The 14,231-nt window shown below is 39.1% G+C and overlaps 1 protein-coding gene across 9 annotated transcripts in view; it reads right to left on the reverse strand.

Moving 5' to 3' along the window:
- wdfy3 (WD repeat and FYVE domain containing 3) overlaps nucleotides 1-14,231 on the reverse strand; it is a 406,146-nt gene that overhangs the window by 242,473 nt on the left and 149,442 nt on the right. For all 9 annotated transcript variants that reach the window (XM_072594588.1, XM_072594809.1, XM_072594597.1 and 6 more), the window contains exons 10-12: nucleotides 8,765-8,863; nucleotides 3,902-4,095; nucleotides 3,169-3,623 (exon numbers count right to left, since the gene is read on the reverse strand). In XM_072594588.1, the coding sequence (XP_072450689.1) occupies nucleotides 3,169-3,623; nucleotides 3,902-4,095; nucleotides 8,765-8,863 (748 nt within the window). The remainder of the gene's footprint in view (nucleotides 1-3,168; nucleotides 3,624-3,901; nucleotides 4,096-8,764; nucleotides 8,864-14,231) is intronic.

Genomic DNA, 14,231 nt, shown 5'->3' on the forward strand with positions numbered 1-14,231 from the left:
AGTGGGGTTCTGTCCTGGTGGCGATTGGAGGGGCTGGGCTCAAGGAAGGAGGAGCGGGAAGTGGAGGAGATATGGTGGAGAGCATTGTCGATCACGTCTGGGGGGAAATTTCGGTCTTTGAAGGAGGAGGCCATCTGGGTTGTTCGGTATTGGAACTGGTCCTCCTGGGAGCAGGTGCAGCGGAGACGGAGGAATTGGGAATATGGGATGGCGTTTTTACAGGGGGCAGGGTGGGAGGTGGTGTAGTCTAGGTAGCTGTGGGAGTCAGTCGGTTTATAGTAAATGTCCGTGTTGATTCAGTCGCCCGAGATAGAAATGGAGAGGTCTAGGAAGGGGAGGGAGGAGTCTGAGATGGTCCAGGTAAATTTGAGGTCGGGGTGTAAGGTGTTGGTAAAGTGGATGAACTGTTCAACCTCCTCATGGGAGCATGAGACAGTGCCGATACAGTATCGATGTAGCGGAGGAAAAGGTGGGGGGTGGTGCCAGTGTAGTTGTGGAAGATGGACTGTTCCACACATCCTACGAAGAGGCAGGCATAGCTGGGGCCCATGCGGGTGCCCATGGCTACTCCTTTGGTTTGGAGGAAGTGGGAGGATTGGAAAGAGAAGTTGTTCAGAGTAAGGACCAGTTCAGTCAGTCAAAGGAGGGTGTCAGTGGAAGGGTACTGGTTGGTACGGTGGGAAAGGAAGAAGCGGAGGGATTTGAGTCCTTCGTGATGGGGGATGGAAGTGTACAGGGACTGGATGTCCATGGTGAAGATAAGGAGTTGGGGATCGGGAAGCGAAAATCATGGAGGCGGCGGAGGTTGTGGGTGGTGTCCCGAACGTAGGTGGGGAGTTCTTGGACTAAGGGGGACAGGACCATGTTGAGGTATGCAGAGATGAGTTCAGTGGGGCAGGAGCAGGCTGAGACAATGAGTCGGCCGGGGCGGTCAGGTTTGTGGATTTTGGGCAGGAGGTAGAAACGGGCAGTGCGGGGCTGTGGGAATAGGAGGTTGGAGGCAGTGGAGAGATCCCCTGAGGCGATGAGGTTATGGATGATCTGGGAGATGATGGTTTGGTGGTGGGAGGTGTGGTCATGGTCAATGGGGCAGTAGGAGGTGGTGTCCGCGAGCTCCGGGCAATTAATTATCCCTAACATTTTAGTCACAATGAATGCAAGGTACACTGACCTGTAAACCTTGCATTTCTGCCATGTTCCCTTTTAAACAATTAACATTGTTTGAGGTATTCTTCCATTTCTAATGAATCATTAAATATAACAGAAAGAATGTGACCAATTTCACTGGCCACTTCTTTGATATGCATGTACAGAATAAATCCAGCCCAGATGCAAGTCTTCCTTTAACTGCATCATTCTCGCAGAGCTGTCTAATCTGAAAATTCTATTTTACTTCTTCTGGTCATCAGCCTACCTCTACCAACAGAAAATCAACTTCTATGTTGGAAAGTCTGCCTATGTTCTCTTTTGAAGAAAGATATCCACTGTCTACAATCACCTGATATGATGTCATCTTTGAGATGGTAGAATAGCCCAATTATTATTTTTGTTTTGCAATTATTAATCATTTACAGCAAACATGTAAACATTTCACATTTCCTGTTATTGGTTATCCATTTCCTAATTTAGTTGACCATATCTGCTTCTTTCTTTGTTTTTTAAAATGTTTAGTCCAATCCATTCCTGCAACTTTCACCCTCATTCCTCGGACTACTTTCATTCCCAAGTCAGTTTCTTCTTGTAACTCAAGTTCCTTAGTGGTGTATATCTATTCTGAATTCAGTGCACAAAATTTCTAAAGCAAATCTACTCTTAATACATGCCCCTCCCTTCAAATTGCATTTTTCATATAGAAATAGTCTGGTAGACTCCAAAAGCAGTTGTTGTTCCACAAACTAAATTAGTGTAAGTGTGGGCATAGCAATGGATGCAAATGTCTAGACATTGTTGAATTCTAAACTTAAAAAATGTCCTGAACAATCAAGGGATGTAAAGAACAAAACTCAGATTTTAAAAAAAGACTAGTTTGAGGGAAGTTAACTACTTTCAGGTCACTTTTCGAAGAATGAAGAACAATTAAAAACTAGGAATCACTAAGCCTCTGCACTGTGTATTTGAAGAATTGTGATGCAAAACATTAGATCAACTGTGATGATAAACATGACATGTACAAGTTGCTCTGCTATCACGCGCATATCAACAAATTGGCTGTAATGCAATTGACAAATAGGGGATGCTGTTTCTAAAGTGCAAACTTTTAAAACATGTGTTAGCTATAACACAATTGTACCACCAACACTAAGTACCATTTTTCTTGCATGATTTTTATATAGCATGGATCGCATAAGAACGCAACCATTGTGTTACAGAAGAACTGCCAGTAAATATATTGGAATTTTTACACGTGTTTAGCAATCAACATCTGCAATCGACAGAAAACCTTGCAAACTCTCCTAAAACAAATTCAACTCAATATTACTTTGCAGAAACTTTACACAAAAGAATTATGTAACTTAACTATGCAAAACAAGACATTATAAAGAAGGCAGCAACTTATCTCCAAAATTTTGATTTCAAGATGTGGCCAAAGCATCAGATTCCCATTAAATATTCTAATGCTAATGAAAATCAAACAAGCTTTCATTGTTATTGTCAAGAGGATGAAGTCATATACATGAGTAAATATATTTAGAAATAAAATGAGCAGTTTTATTAAAATGCCTTTAGCAAAGGGCAGGTGAAAACCATAAGGTGGAAGATAAAACTGTCAGAAATGAACAGATCAGTTCTGGGTTGTCTAAACAAAGGCAAATGGTGTTAAAATCTAGCCCCTATAGCATATATACCATGCAATCCTAAGAATTATTGTAGAATTCAAGCTGCTTTTAAATAGTTACTCACTCCTAGAACTTCTAGTATTAGGTTTTAATGACAGAAAAATATCAATATACCAATCAATAACATTTAACCTACTCAGCATATATATCACAAATTGATACAAAACATAGAAACTATCAAAATACTACAAAGTAATCCATTATTAAATCTGAAATATAATTGAACTAGCTACACTAATACATGTGCAATGTCTATTAAACATTGCTTTTTTAAAATAAAATTTTACATTGTAAACAAAATTAGGAAAGATCAAAATGATGATATTCCTACCTATCAAAAGAGTCTGTGGCCATTTTGTAGAGACAAGAGAAAACTTTACTACAATATTTCAGTGTTGGGCAAACAGATTCCAATGGTGCATCATCTTCAAGCATTCTTTGAAACGGTTGGATATTTGAAGGACAGCAAGTAACCGAATCTAATTGTCGTGCATTTGAGAAACAGCCAAGCAAACGCAAAGCATCTGCAAGTTTCTCATATTGAATTTCAGTTTTGAAAAAATGAGAATTAGCAGGTTCATAACGCATTGCTGCTGTTAATGTACAAATAACTGTATGCACTAGTTCAAAGGCTTGGTCTGAGTTCACATTTTCCCACACTCCCTTGGGTTCATAACTCAAGGATCGCTCCAAGGCAACCAACAACGATGTGACATAAACAAAACCCCCAACTTTTCGGAACACTGTTCGTGTGCGGTGACTTTCTCTCAGCACAGTGAGAAGAGCCTGTGGAGACATGCATTTCAACAAAATAAAAATGTAGTTCATAAACACATTCATTGTAGTCAACCTAGACATATTATTTAATGATTGATAAAACAGATTTAGTTTGACCTTATTTTTCTTCCAAAAATATAAGAACAGGCAGCCAACTAGTAAGAATCATGCAGCAGTAGATAATCACCTGAGGTAGTCTCAAGTCTGAATGCTTCAGGTAGAAGCACGTATCAATAAAGGAACTATAATGGAAAACAGAATTTAAAACTTGACTATCATGTACTCACTGTCAGAATATCAGTTTTGAGTTGCAGTTCTGCAGATGAAGCAGTGTGCATTAGTCCTAACAATGTACCCATATCATCTTCTCCACTAGGGGACAAAATTAACTGTTGTATAATCATCAGTGCAGGTTCCCGACATTGTGGATACTTCACTATGTTGTGCACACATCGTGCTCCGCCAAACTCCCGGAAAACACCTAAAAAACGTGAAACAACAACTGGTTTTGAATTATTTTATCACCTTTGACTGAAACATGCATTGTTATTTTTCCTCAAAAACTTTTACTTCTGTTTAAAAACTCTGAAAATTATTCATCAGTCCAACTGACTGATAAAATAAAGTGGGATAGCTGGTCATGAACTAGGTCATGCCTGTCCTTTAGGCATAGGTTTGACATAGGGAATTGGAGTTCTCAGGAAAAAGAACAAAGAAACAACAATCATGCATAATACGGAAGGTTAAGTCTATTCCGTGGTACAAACTATTGGTCTGGTTTGTAAAAAGACTGCCACATTAATGTTATCATCTAGCTAAGGACTAGTACTTTTGTTTACAGTAGATAAAGTTTAGGATCCCACGTACTTGCTGAACTAACATGACAAGATTCTACAGATTTGAAAAACAAAGGACCAGTAACTATTACACACACATTATACTTCAAAACCAGAATTAATGCGAAGTAAACATGTGTAAAGTTAGACAGTAGTTGATTAACACTCAAGAGTACATCAAATACCAAATGCAGTCAAGACAGATCCTACAAATTTCTCAGCAGCACTCCCCAAACATTAGTGTCACTGTAGATTAACAGAACTAATTCAAATCTTGACTCCTTTCTAACAGATGCCATTTCTTCGATTTTGAAGACATATCTGTGAAACCCTCTCATCAGCTGCTCCGTCATGCATGGTTAAATGACTACTCATATCTTGCTGGTTCAAACTAAATAAGACTGCTTTTCAGTGGACTTCTGATGCTACATTCCAGCACCTATCCATGGACACAATTCCAGCTATACAGAGAATGGTCAACTTCACTGAGTTGACTCTACCGTGGAGTTTCCTTGAGCTCTATTATTTCTCAGCTGCCCCGAACAAAGTACTGTATGTGAATTTCCTTTACCGCTATTCTCAGCTGCACAAAATGTCCAACAGCCCCTAGGGAATTCTTGTTTCCCAAGTGGCTGGTACCTGCTAACAGCAACACTTGTGCTGTCTGAAGCCACTTTGTTGCTTCAACACTCTTCCCAGCTTCAAGGTGTAACTAACCTTCAAGAAAACAGAACAATTGAAACCAGAAAACCTGCTTAAGATCCATGCATGTCCATGACGACATAGCCTACTTTATGTTCCTTAATCTGATGCTGACAATTAAGTATACCTCAGTTACAATTTTGTATTGGACCTGAATGTTGTTAAACTAAACCAAACAAAGCATCTTTTATTCTGATGCTATTAATCAAACATGGGCAACCTTTTTAAATTAGTTTGATCTCTAAGTGTCATGGACTTCAAAATACTCAATTGGATTTATCTGATTTTGCACTGTTAAATTTAATCTGCAAAACTAAACAACATACCAAAAATAGCAATGAAACACGAATTAGATATTCGCAGTGCTCTTTTCATTTAAAATATTTGGCAACCTGTTTGGAAGGGAAATGAGCCAGAAGCTGTGTACTGCATGACATAATGAAATACTTCTGAAATTACATAATGCACTGACATACAATTAAAGCATATCAAATACTTTCATGAAAATACTTAAGCTTTAAAAATTATGTTAAGATTCACATACATCAACCTGAATAGTAAATTAGATATTTTTAAAATCAAATTACTTTGAAAATCAACATGCATGTCCTTTTGTTTAAAACTTGGCTTGCAATGTATCTTGCTTGGTGATTCTGCAATAATTTAAACACTAAATGCTTTTGCTCCTTTTGTTGACTTGGTTAACAACAGCTGAAAAGGAAATGCTCTTTCCAAAAGTCGACATTTAACGAAAATCTATGACTTTGTTCATATCAACTGAAGAACTAAACGGTGTAAAAAAAAAGAATGAATACAGATATAATATACAAAATTCACAAGACCTATCACTAATTGTTGATCAACATGAAATCTGCCCTGATAAAAAATGCTAAATAAAAACAAAGGACAGCGAATGCTGGAAATGTGAAATAAAAATAAAGTATTGGAGAAATTCGTCAGATCTGTAGGCAGAAAAAGTTTTATGAACTGAAGTTTTACAGTAGGAACTCAGATAAATTCATTTGTAGAATTCAAGTCTATTACATTTAGAAAGTAGGAATAATAGTGTTTGTCTCAACGGATGCTGCCAGATCTGCTGAGTTTCTCCAGAACTTCCTGACAAATTAGGTTTCCTGCTATGTAGTTCACCATGAATCGTTAATAATATGCAGATTGAACTTTGCATTATTTTGCTCTGCTTTCTTATATTAAAATGCCAATTTTTTTTGAAGACAAATTATTACATACTAGTCTCCTGCAGAGCATTATTCAAATCCTTAAAAAATTACTCTAGTACATTTGGGACTGCTCACTGTATTTTTCTCAGGTTTTAAAAGACAACCCTGAATGGTACATAACAGTTTGGATTGAAATATGAATTTAATTTATAGATGTGAGTTGATTCAAAAATCACCAAGTGTTTCTGAAAGAGATGAATGACTATTTCCAAAATGTTTGACAACAAGTTTTGAGATTCAAACTTAAAACAAATTTCCAATGAAATGAAAGAACATAGAATCTGCTGAAAACAGGTCATAAATTACAATTATAGTTTTACTATTCGTCAAATTCGTCCCATAATCAATTACACAAACCATGGAGAAAGTCAAGCTCAAAAGGTAACACTGCACAAATTAGCCATTTCAGTTATGCAAAAACATCAAAAACTCAAAACTGAGTAATTTAGATTATTTCATAACAAGGTTCAACCTCCCATTTAAATACAAATAGCTACACCCAGAGCATTCTAAACACAGAGCTTTCAGTCACCAGCTTTCCACAATAACAATCACTATGCTGTGTTTAAAGTAATATATGGCTAGACTTGGTAAGGACAGATGAAGGGCTTTTGCCCGAAACGTCGATTTTGCGGCTCGTTGGATGCTGCCTGAACTGCTGTGCTCTTCCAGCACCACTAATCCAGTATTTGGTTTTCAGCATCTGCAGTCATTGTTTTTACCTTGGTAAGGACAGATTTTGAGTACAGGAAATAGCTGGGCAATTTTTCATGCCATTGGTTAGATGCCAATGTTGTAGTTGGACTGTAAACCTTGGCTAGGTGCACAGCCAGTTCGGGGTTTCAGATCTTCAGTACCACAGTTGGGATATAGCCAGTGCCAATAGTCTTATCTTTGGCAAACGTCTTGAGCCATTTTTTGACATCATATGGCATTAATCAAATTTACTAAAGATTAGCACTGTAATATGGGGGGAAACTCAGGTGAGGACCAACATGAATCATTCACAGGACACAAGTCACCCAAGAGTCTGGAACATTTACTGACCAAATCATATCTTACAGTTAAAATGACATCAGAATGTTGTTGTAAGACAGCTCTCCCAATTTTGGCACAATTCCTCAGATTAGCAAAAAGGGCTTTGTAGGACTGAATCGGCAGGATCTGCCTCTCATATCTGGCGGCTTGGTTGATACCAGGTTGTTATTCTAGTATACCTGTTTATACTTGTTCAGCCTTTCTATAAATGTTTGAAAAACTGAGTTGTGATGAGTAACTGCACTTAACATTAAGGCAGCATTTGACTGAGCTTGACATCAAGACCTAACAAAATTGAATTCAATGGAAAAATCTTTCACTGGTTTGAGTCATAACTTGCACAAAGGAAAACAGTTGTGGTTGCTGCAGAACAATCATCGCTACGTCAGGCTCTCTCTGCAGGAGAACCTCAGATAAATGCGTACGAGGCTCAACCATCTTCAGCTTCTGCAATGACCTTCCCTTCATCCTAATATCAGGAATGAGGATGTTCACTGTCGAGTGCACAATGTTCAGCACCATTTGAAATTCCTCAGATACCAAAGCAGTCCATTTCTGCATTCAACAAGACCTGACACGGAGGCCGATTAAGCAGCAAGTAACATTCACAACAAAGCTCCAGCAATGACCAATCCAACCAGAAAAATTCAAACATCAGCCTTTGACAATCATGGAATGTGTTTTTGCTGAATCTCTCACCAACTTTAGTTTCCAAACCTGCAATCTCTCCCATCTATAGGAGGAAAAGGAGAACAGACACATGGGAACAGAGCACCTGCAGGTTCACCTCCAAGCTACACAGCACCCTGACTTAATATATTGCTTTCTCTTTAATGCAAATCAAATTTTCTAAACACCTTTCCTCACATCACTGTGGTTGTATTTTGAGCACCTGGACTAATGTGGCTCAAAAAGAGAGATCCTTATACAGCAATTAGACATTCAACCTTTACCAGCAATCCCAACATTGTGAATGAGTAAATAAAACATCTTTCCCCTTGACAGTAGCCAACAGACAGGATGATTAAGAAAAAGCTATAATGACAAGTTTGAATGCAATCTTAACAGCGCAGCCCTCTATTATTAAAGGAATTTTTTTTTTAAAAAAATGAAAAGCCTTCTTGTGAATTAAACTCTGTTGTATGTAGACTAAAACCATGTACTGTTCAGCAGAAAAATAGCTGGAATAGCTTGGCAGAATAAGCCTGAATGCCTATACTACATAATATGCAAACATCTATGCACTAGCACAGAATTAAATAGGTCCTTCAAAAATAGAACCTGTGCACTATTGCTAATGCTTACTAGGTGAACTTAGTAAAGATCTCTTAATTACCTGCATTTGTGTTTGATCCTTGCAGCAGTATCGTCAGCGTCTCCATCACTAATAAGGCAAGCTGTTTTCGGTCTTCAAATGAACAATTTGTTTTGTATTCTACTCAGCAGAAAAGAAGAAATTTAATAGTTAAAATAATTTAAAGTTAATTAGTTGCTATACAATATTTAAAATGAAGTTGTTGCTGCAACTTTCTTATACACTGTCAGGATGGGGAAGCTATGCTAAACCTGCAATGCAACTTGGTTAGACCACACTTAGGAGTATTGCATGCAGTTCTGGCCGTCATATCATAAAAAGGATATCACAGGTACTGTATTTTGCAAGGATTATACTAGAAGTTCATCAGTATATTTATCAGAATATGCTGAACAGGCTTGGTTTCCTTTCTGCTGATAAACAGTTAAGGGATGATTAGATTAGATTCCCTACAGTGTGGAAACAGGAAAGATCTCAAAATGATGCAAGGTTTTGACAAAACAGATACAAAGAGATTAGATATACTTTCCCCACAAGAGAAAACAGATGTTGACAATATAAGAAAGTCCATTCCAATAGACAATTCAGCATGAACCTCTTTGTCCAGAGTGGTGAGAAGGCGAAAGCCTTTATTACAGGTAGTAGTTGAAGTAAATCGTGTAAGGGAGAAGGGAATACAGAGCTATGATGATACATTTAAATGAGCAAAAGAGAGAGGATGCTTGAGGGAAGTTGAAAACTCAGAACGGATGATTGGGCCAAATAGCCTGTATCTATGCCATACCATTTAACACAACTGTTCCCATAAAAAGGAAAAAAAAACTTTGTTCACAAATTCTTTAATCAGCAAGTTTAGATAATACTTTTTTTATCGTCAAGCTATAATCTAGCGAATCTATATACACTTTGCAAAAAAAGAAAGAATATAACAACAGAAGAAATAGCAGGAGCAGAACCTGCAGTCCATTGAGCCCGCTCTGCTACTCAAATGAGTTATGACTCAAGACCAAAAGATGTAGGAGCAATAGAAGACCAACCTATCCAAAATGCTCTGCCTTGAGGAGATCATGGTTGATCTAATAATCCTCAATTCCACTTTCCTGCCTTTTCCCCAGAGGCAAAGTTTTGATTAGCAAGGGCTAGCTCAGCCTTGAACATATTGAATGACCCAGGCTCAAATGTCCTTTGTGGTGAAGGATTCCACAGATTCAGTACCCTTAGAGAAGAAATTTGCTCTCATCGGTCTTAAATGTGAAACCCCTTATTCTGAAATTAAGCTCTCTGATCTTAGATTCTCCTACAAAGGGAAACAGTCTTTCCTCACTAAACTGTGCATTCCTCTAAGAAACTTGTTTGTTTTAATAAGGTTACCTCTCACTCTTCTATATTCCAATGAGTACATGCCCAATCTACTCACCCTTTCCTCATAAGACAGCTCCTCCATGCCTGATATCAGCCTAGTGAACCTTGTCTGGATTGCCTCCAATGCCAGCACTCTTTCCTTGGATAAGGGGTCCAAAACTGTTCACTGTATTCCGGATATGGTCTGCTTTCCTTGTATACTTTGAGCAAAACCTTCTTATTTTTGTACACCATTCCCTCTGAAATAAAGGCTTATGTTTCATTTGCCATTCCTATTACCCACTGGACTTAGACGCTAGCTTTTTATGATTCATGGACAAGGACTCTCAAATCCTCTACACTTAGCTTCCTGCAGTTTTGTTTAAAAAAAAATTCAGCTCCTCTACTTCTTCCAAAATTCATAATTTCACAATTCCCTCCATTATATTCCATCTGCCAAGACTGTTTCCTTATATTCCTCTGCAGATTGTGTCAACCTCAACAGTCATGCTCTCACTTATTTTTGTGTTATGTACAGACTTAGTGAAAGTACATTCATTAATATATATTCTAAATAATTGTGACCTTAGCACTGATCCCTGTGACACAGCACTTGATGTGCAGACTGCTGTCCTAAAAATACCACCCTTACCTCAACTGTCTACTAGTCAGCCAATTCTCTATCCATGCTAATTTAGTAACCCAAGATTTAGGATGGGAAAAAATGATGGCTGTAAGAGCTGCTCCTTTCTTGAAGTATTTTGCGTGTTGGAGGTAATTTATTTGAATTCCAGGAGCAGTAATTACTGTCCTATAAGCTGTTGCATTGGTTTGGAACAGGGGGAAAAAAGATCAAAACAACAGCACTTTAAAAAGGAGGACAACAGACAAAGGTACAGGCCATGTGGTCAGAGAAAGAAACTCTCACTGCTGTTAGACACAAGAGTGAATCTACACAGTTACAGCCTTTGCTGTTTGAGTTCAAGTATCTTTGAACATCGGAGTGCATATAGGAAAAATTAACAAACAGTGAAATTCACAACTGATCTTGGAAGAATCTGTGTGGGAGAGCTGACAGTACAGGAGAAGCTAACTACATAGTTTTTAAGTGTAACGTTGCTGAAAATCTCCAATAGTGAGTGGAGTGACTTCGTTTTTGATAATGTTTTTTTGAGATCTGTTTCGAATAAATTAAAAAAATATAAAACATAAGTATTAAGTTAGCCTGGAGCAGTGTTTTTAGAGCAGTAAGACGGTGCTATTTTCTGGGTCTGTAGATTGTAAAAAAAGCAAAGACGGCCTTTAGTAGAGTGATGTGCTCTGCCGGCCGATGTGGGAGATTAGAGAGAGGGTCAATGTTCCTGAGGATTATGTCTGCAGGAAGTATTTTGTTGCAAATCCTATCAGATTGCATGGATTGGTTGAAGCAGCAGTTACAGGCAACGAGGAATTTAAAGGAGCTGAAGTGGGGGGGGGGGGGGGGGGGGGAGGTGATGGACGGCAGTTATAGGAAGGAAGAAAAATTACAGATTATCAAGCAGATAGGTTACCTTCAGGAAAGGTAGGAGGGGGAGGCAGGTACTACAGGAATTTCATGGGGATATCAGCATTCAGCATCTCAAACAAATATGCTGTTTTGGAAAACGTACGTGATGGACTCTCAGGGCAATGTAGCAGAACAGTCAGATACCGAGACTGGCTCAAATGTAACAAGGGGGACATCAGGCTTCAAGCAATCGATTTTGATAGGGGACTCTCTAGTCAGAGGCACAGACAGACGCTTCTGCGATTGGCAGTGAGAAATCAGAATGGTGTGTAGCCTCCCAGGTGCCAGGATCAAGAATATCTTGGAGAAATGTTCTCAAAGGAGAGAGGGACCAGCAGGAGATTATTGTGCACATTGAACTAATGATGCAAGAAAGGAAAAGGACAAGATTCTGAAGGGTGAATATAGAACGTTAAGCAGGAATTTAAAAAGGATATCTTCGAGGTAGTAATATCTGGATTGCTTGGTGCTACAAGCTAGTAAGGGTAGGAATAGGAGGATAGAGCAGATTAATGTGTGGCTGAGGAGCTGGGGCGGGGAGAAGGGTTCACATTTTTGGATCATTGGAATCTCTTCTGGGGTAGAAGTGACCTGGACAAGAAGGTGGCGCGAGAGGGGAGGGGGAGTGGCGTTTTTTGAGAAGGGATAGCATTACGGCTGTATTTAGGGAAGATATTCCTGAGAATACATCCAGGGAAGTTATTTGGGTGGAACTGAGAAATAAAAATGGGATGACCACCTCATTGGGATTGTATTATAGACCCCTCCAGAAGTCAGTGGAAAATTGAGAAACACATTTGTGAGGAGATCGGAGTTATCTGTAAGAATAATAGGGTGGTTATGGCAGGGGATTTGAACTTACCAAACATAGACTGGGACTACCATAGTGTTAAGGATTTAGATGGACAGCAATTTGTCAGGTGTAATAGAAAATTCTCTGATTCAGTTTGCAGATGTACCTACTAGAGAAGGTGCAAAACTTGACCTACTCTTGGGAAATAAGGCAGGGGAAGTGACTGAATAAGTGCCAGTGGTGGAGCACTTTGGGGCCAGTGACTATAATTAGTTTAAAATAGTCATGACAAAGAATAGGCTGGATCGAAAAGTTGAAGTTCTAAACTAAAGGAAGGCCAATTTGGACGGTACGAGGGAAGAACTTTTAAAAGTTGATTGGGGGCAGTTGTTCACAGGTAAAGGGACAGCTGGAAAATGGGAAGCTTTCAAAACTGAGATAATAAGAGTCCAGAGACAGTATATTTCTGTTAGGGTGAAAGGCAAGGCTGGTAGGTGTAGGGAATGTGAGATGACGAGAGAAATTGAGGTTTTGGTTAAGAAAAAGAAGGAAGCATATGTCAGGTATAGACAGCAGAGATTGAGTGAATCCTTAAAAAAAAAAGAGTATAAAAGGCAGTAGGAGTATACTCAAGAGATAAATCAGAAAGGCAAAAAGGGGACATGAGATAGCTTTGACAAATAGGGTGAAGGAGAATCCAAATGAATTTTATAAATACATTAAGGTCAAAAGGATAACCAGGGAGAGAATAGGGCCCCCAAAGATCAACAAGACAGCCTATATGTGGAACCACAGGAGATGGAGGAGATATTAACACGTATTTTGCATCAGTGTTTACTGTGGAGAAGGACATGGAAGATATAGAATGTGGGGAAATAGATGGTAACATCTTGAAAAATGTCCATATTACAGAGATGGTGGTGCTGGATGTCTTAAAACACAAAGTGAGATAAATCCCCAAGACCTAATCAGGTGTACCCTAGAACACTGTGGGAAGCTCAGGAAGTGATTGCTGTGTCCCTTGCTAAGATATTTGCATCATTAGTCACAGGTGAGGTGCTGGAAGACTGGAGGATTGCGAAGGTGGTGGCACTATTTAAGAAAGGTGGTATGGAAAAGTCAGGGAACTATAGACCAATGAGCCTAACATCGGTGGTGGACAAATTGTTGGAGGGAATCTGAAGGGACAGGATGTACATGTATTTGGAAAGGCTAGGATTGATTAGGGATAGTCAACATGGCTTTGAGCTTGGGAAATCATGTCTCACAAACTTGATTGAGTTTTTCGAAGTAGTAACAAAGAGGATTGATGAGGGTAGACTGGTGAACATGATCTACATGGACTTCAGTAAGCCATTTAACAAAGTTCCTCACGGTAGACTGGTTAGCAAGGTTGGATCACATGGAATACAGGGGGAACTAGCCATTTGGATACAGAACTGGCTCAAAGGTAGAAGACAGAGGGTGGTGGTGGTGGTGGTGGGATTAACTTTCAGACGGGAGGCCTGTGACCAGTGGTGTGCCACAAGAATCAATGCTGGGTCCACTGATTTTTGTCATTTATATAAATGATTTCGATGTGAGCATAGGAGGCATAGGTAGTAAGTTTGTACATAACACCAGAGTATAACAGGATCTTGATCAGATGGGCCGAGGAGGAGCTGATGGCGTTTAATTAGGATAAACGTGAAGTGCTGCATTTTGCAAAGGCAAATCAGAGCAGAACTTATACACTTCAGGGTAAGGTCCTTGGAACTGTTGCTGAACGAGACCTTAGAGCGAAGGTTCATAGTTGCTTGAAAGTGGAG

The sequence above is a fragment of the Chiloscyllium punctatum genome, chromosome 1, assembly GCF_047496795.1.
Source record: "Chiloscyllium punctatum isolate Juve2018m chromosome 1, sChiPun1.3, whole genome shotgun sequence".
NCBI lineage: Eukaryota > Metazoa > Chordata > Chondrichthyes > Orectolobiformes > Hemiscylliidae > Chiloscyllium > Chiloscyllium punctatum.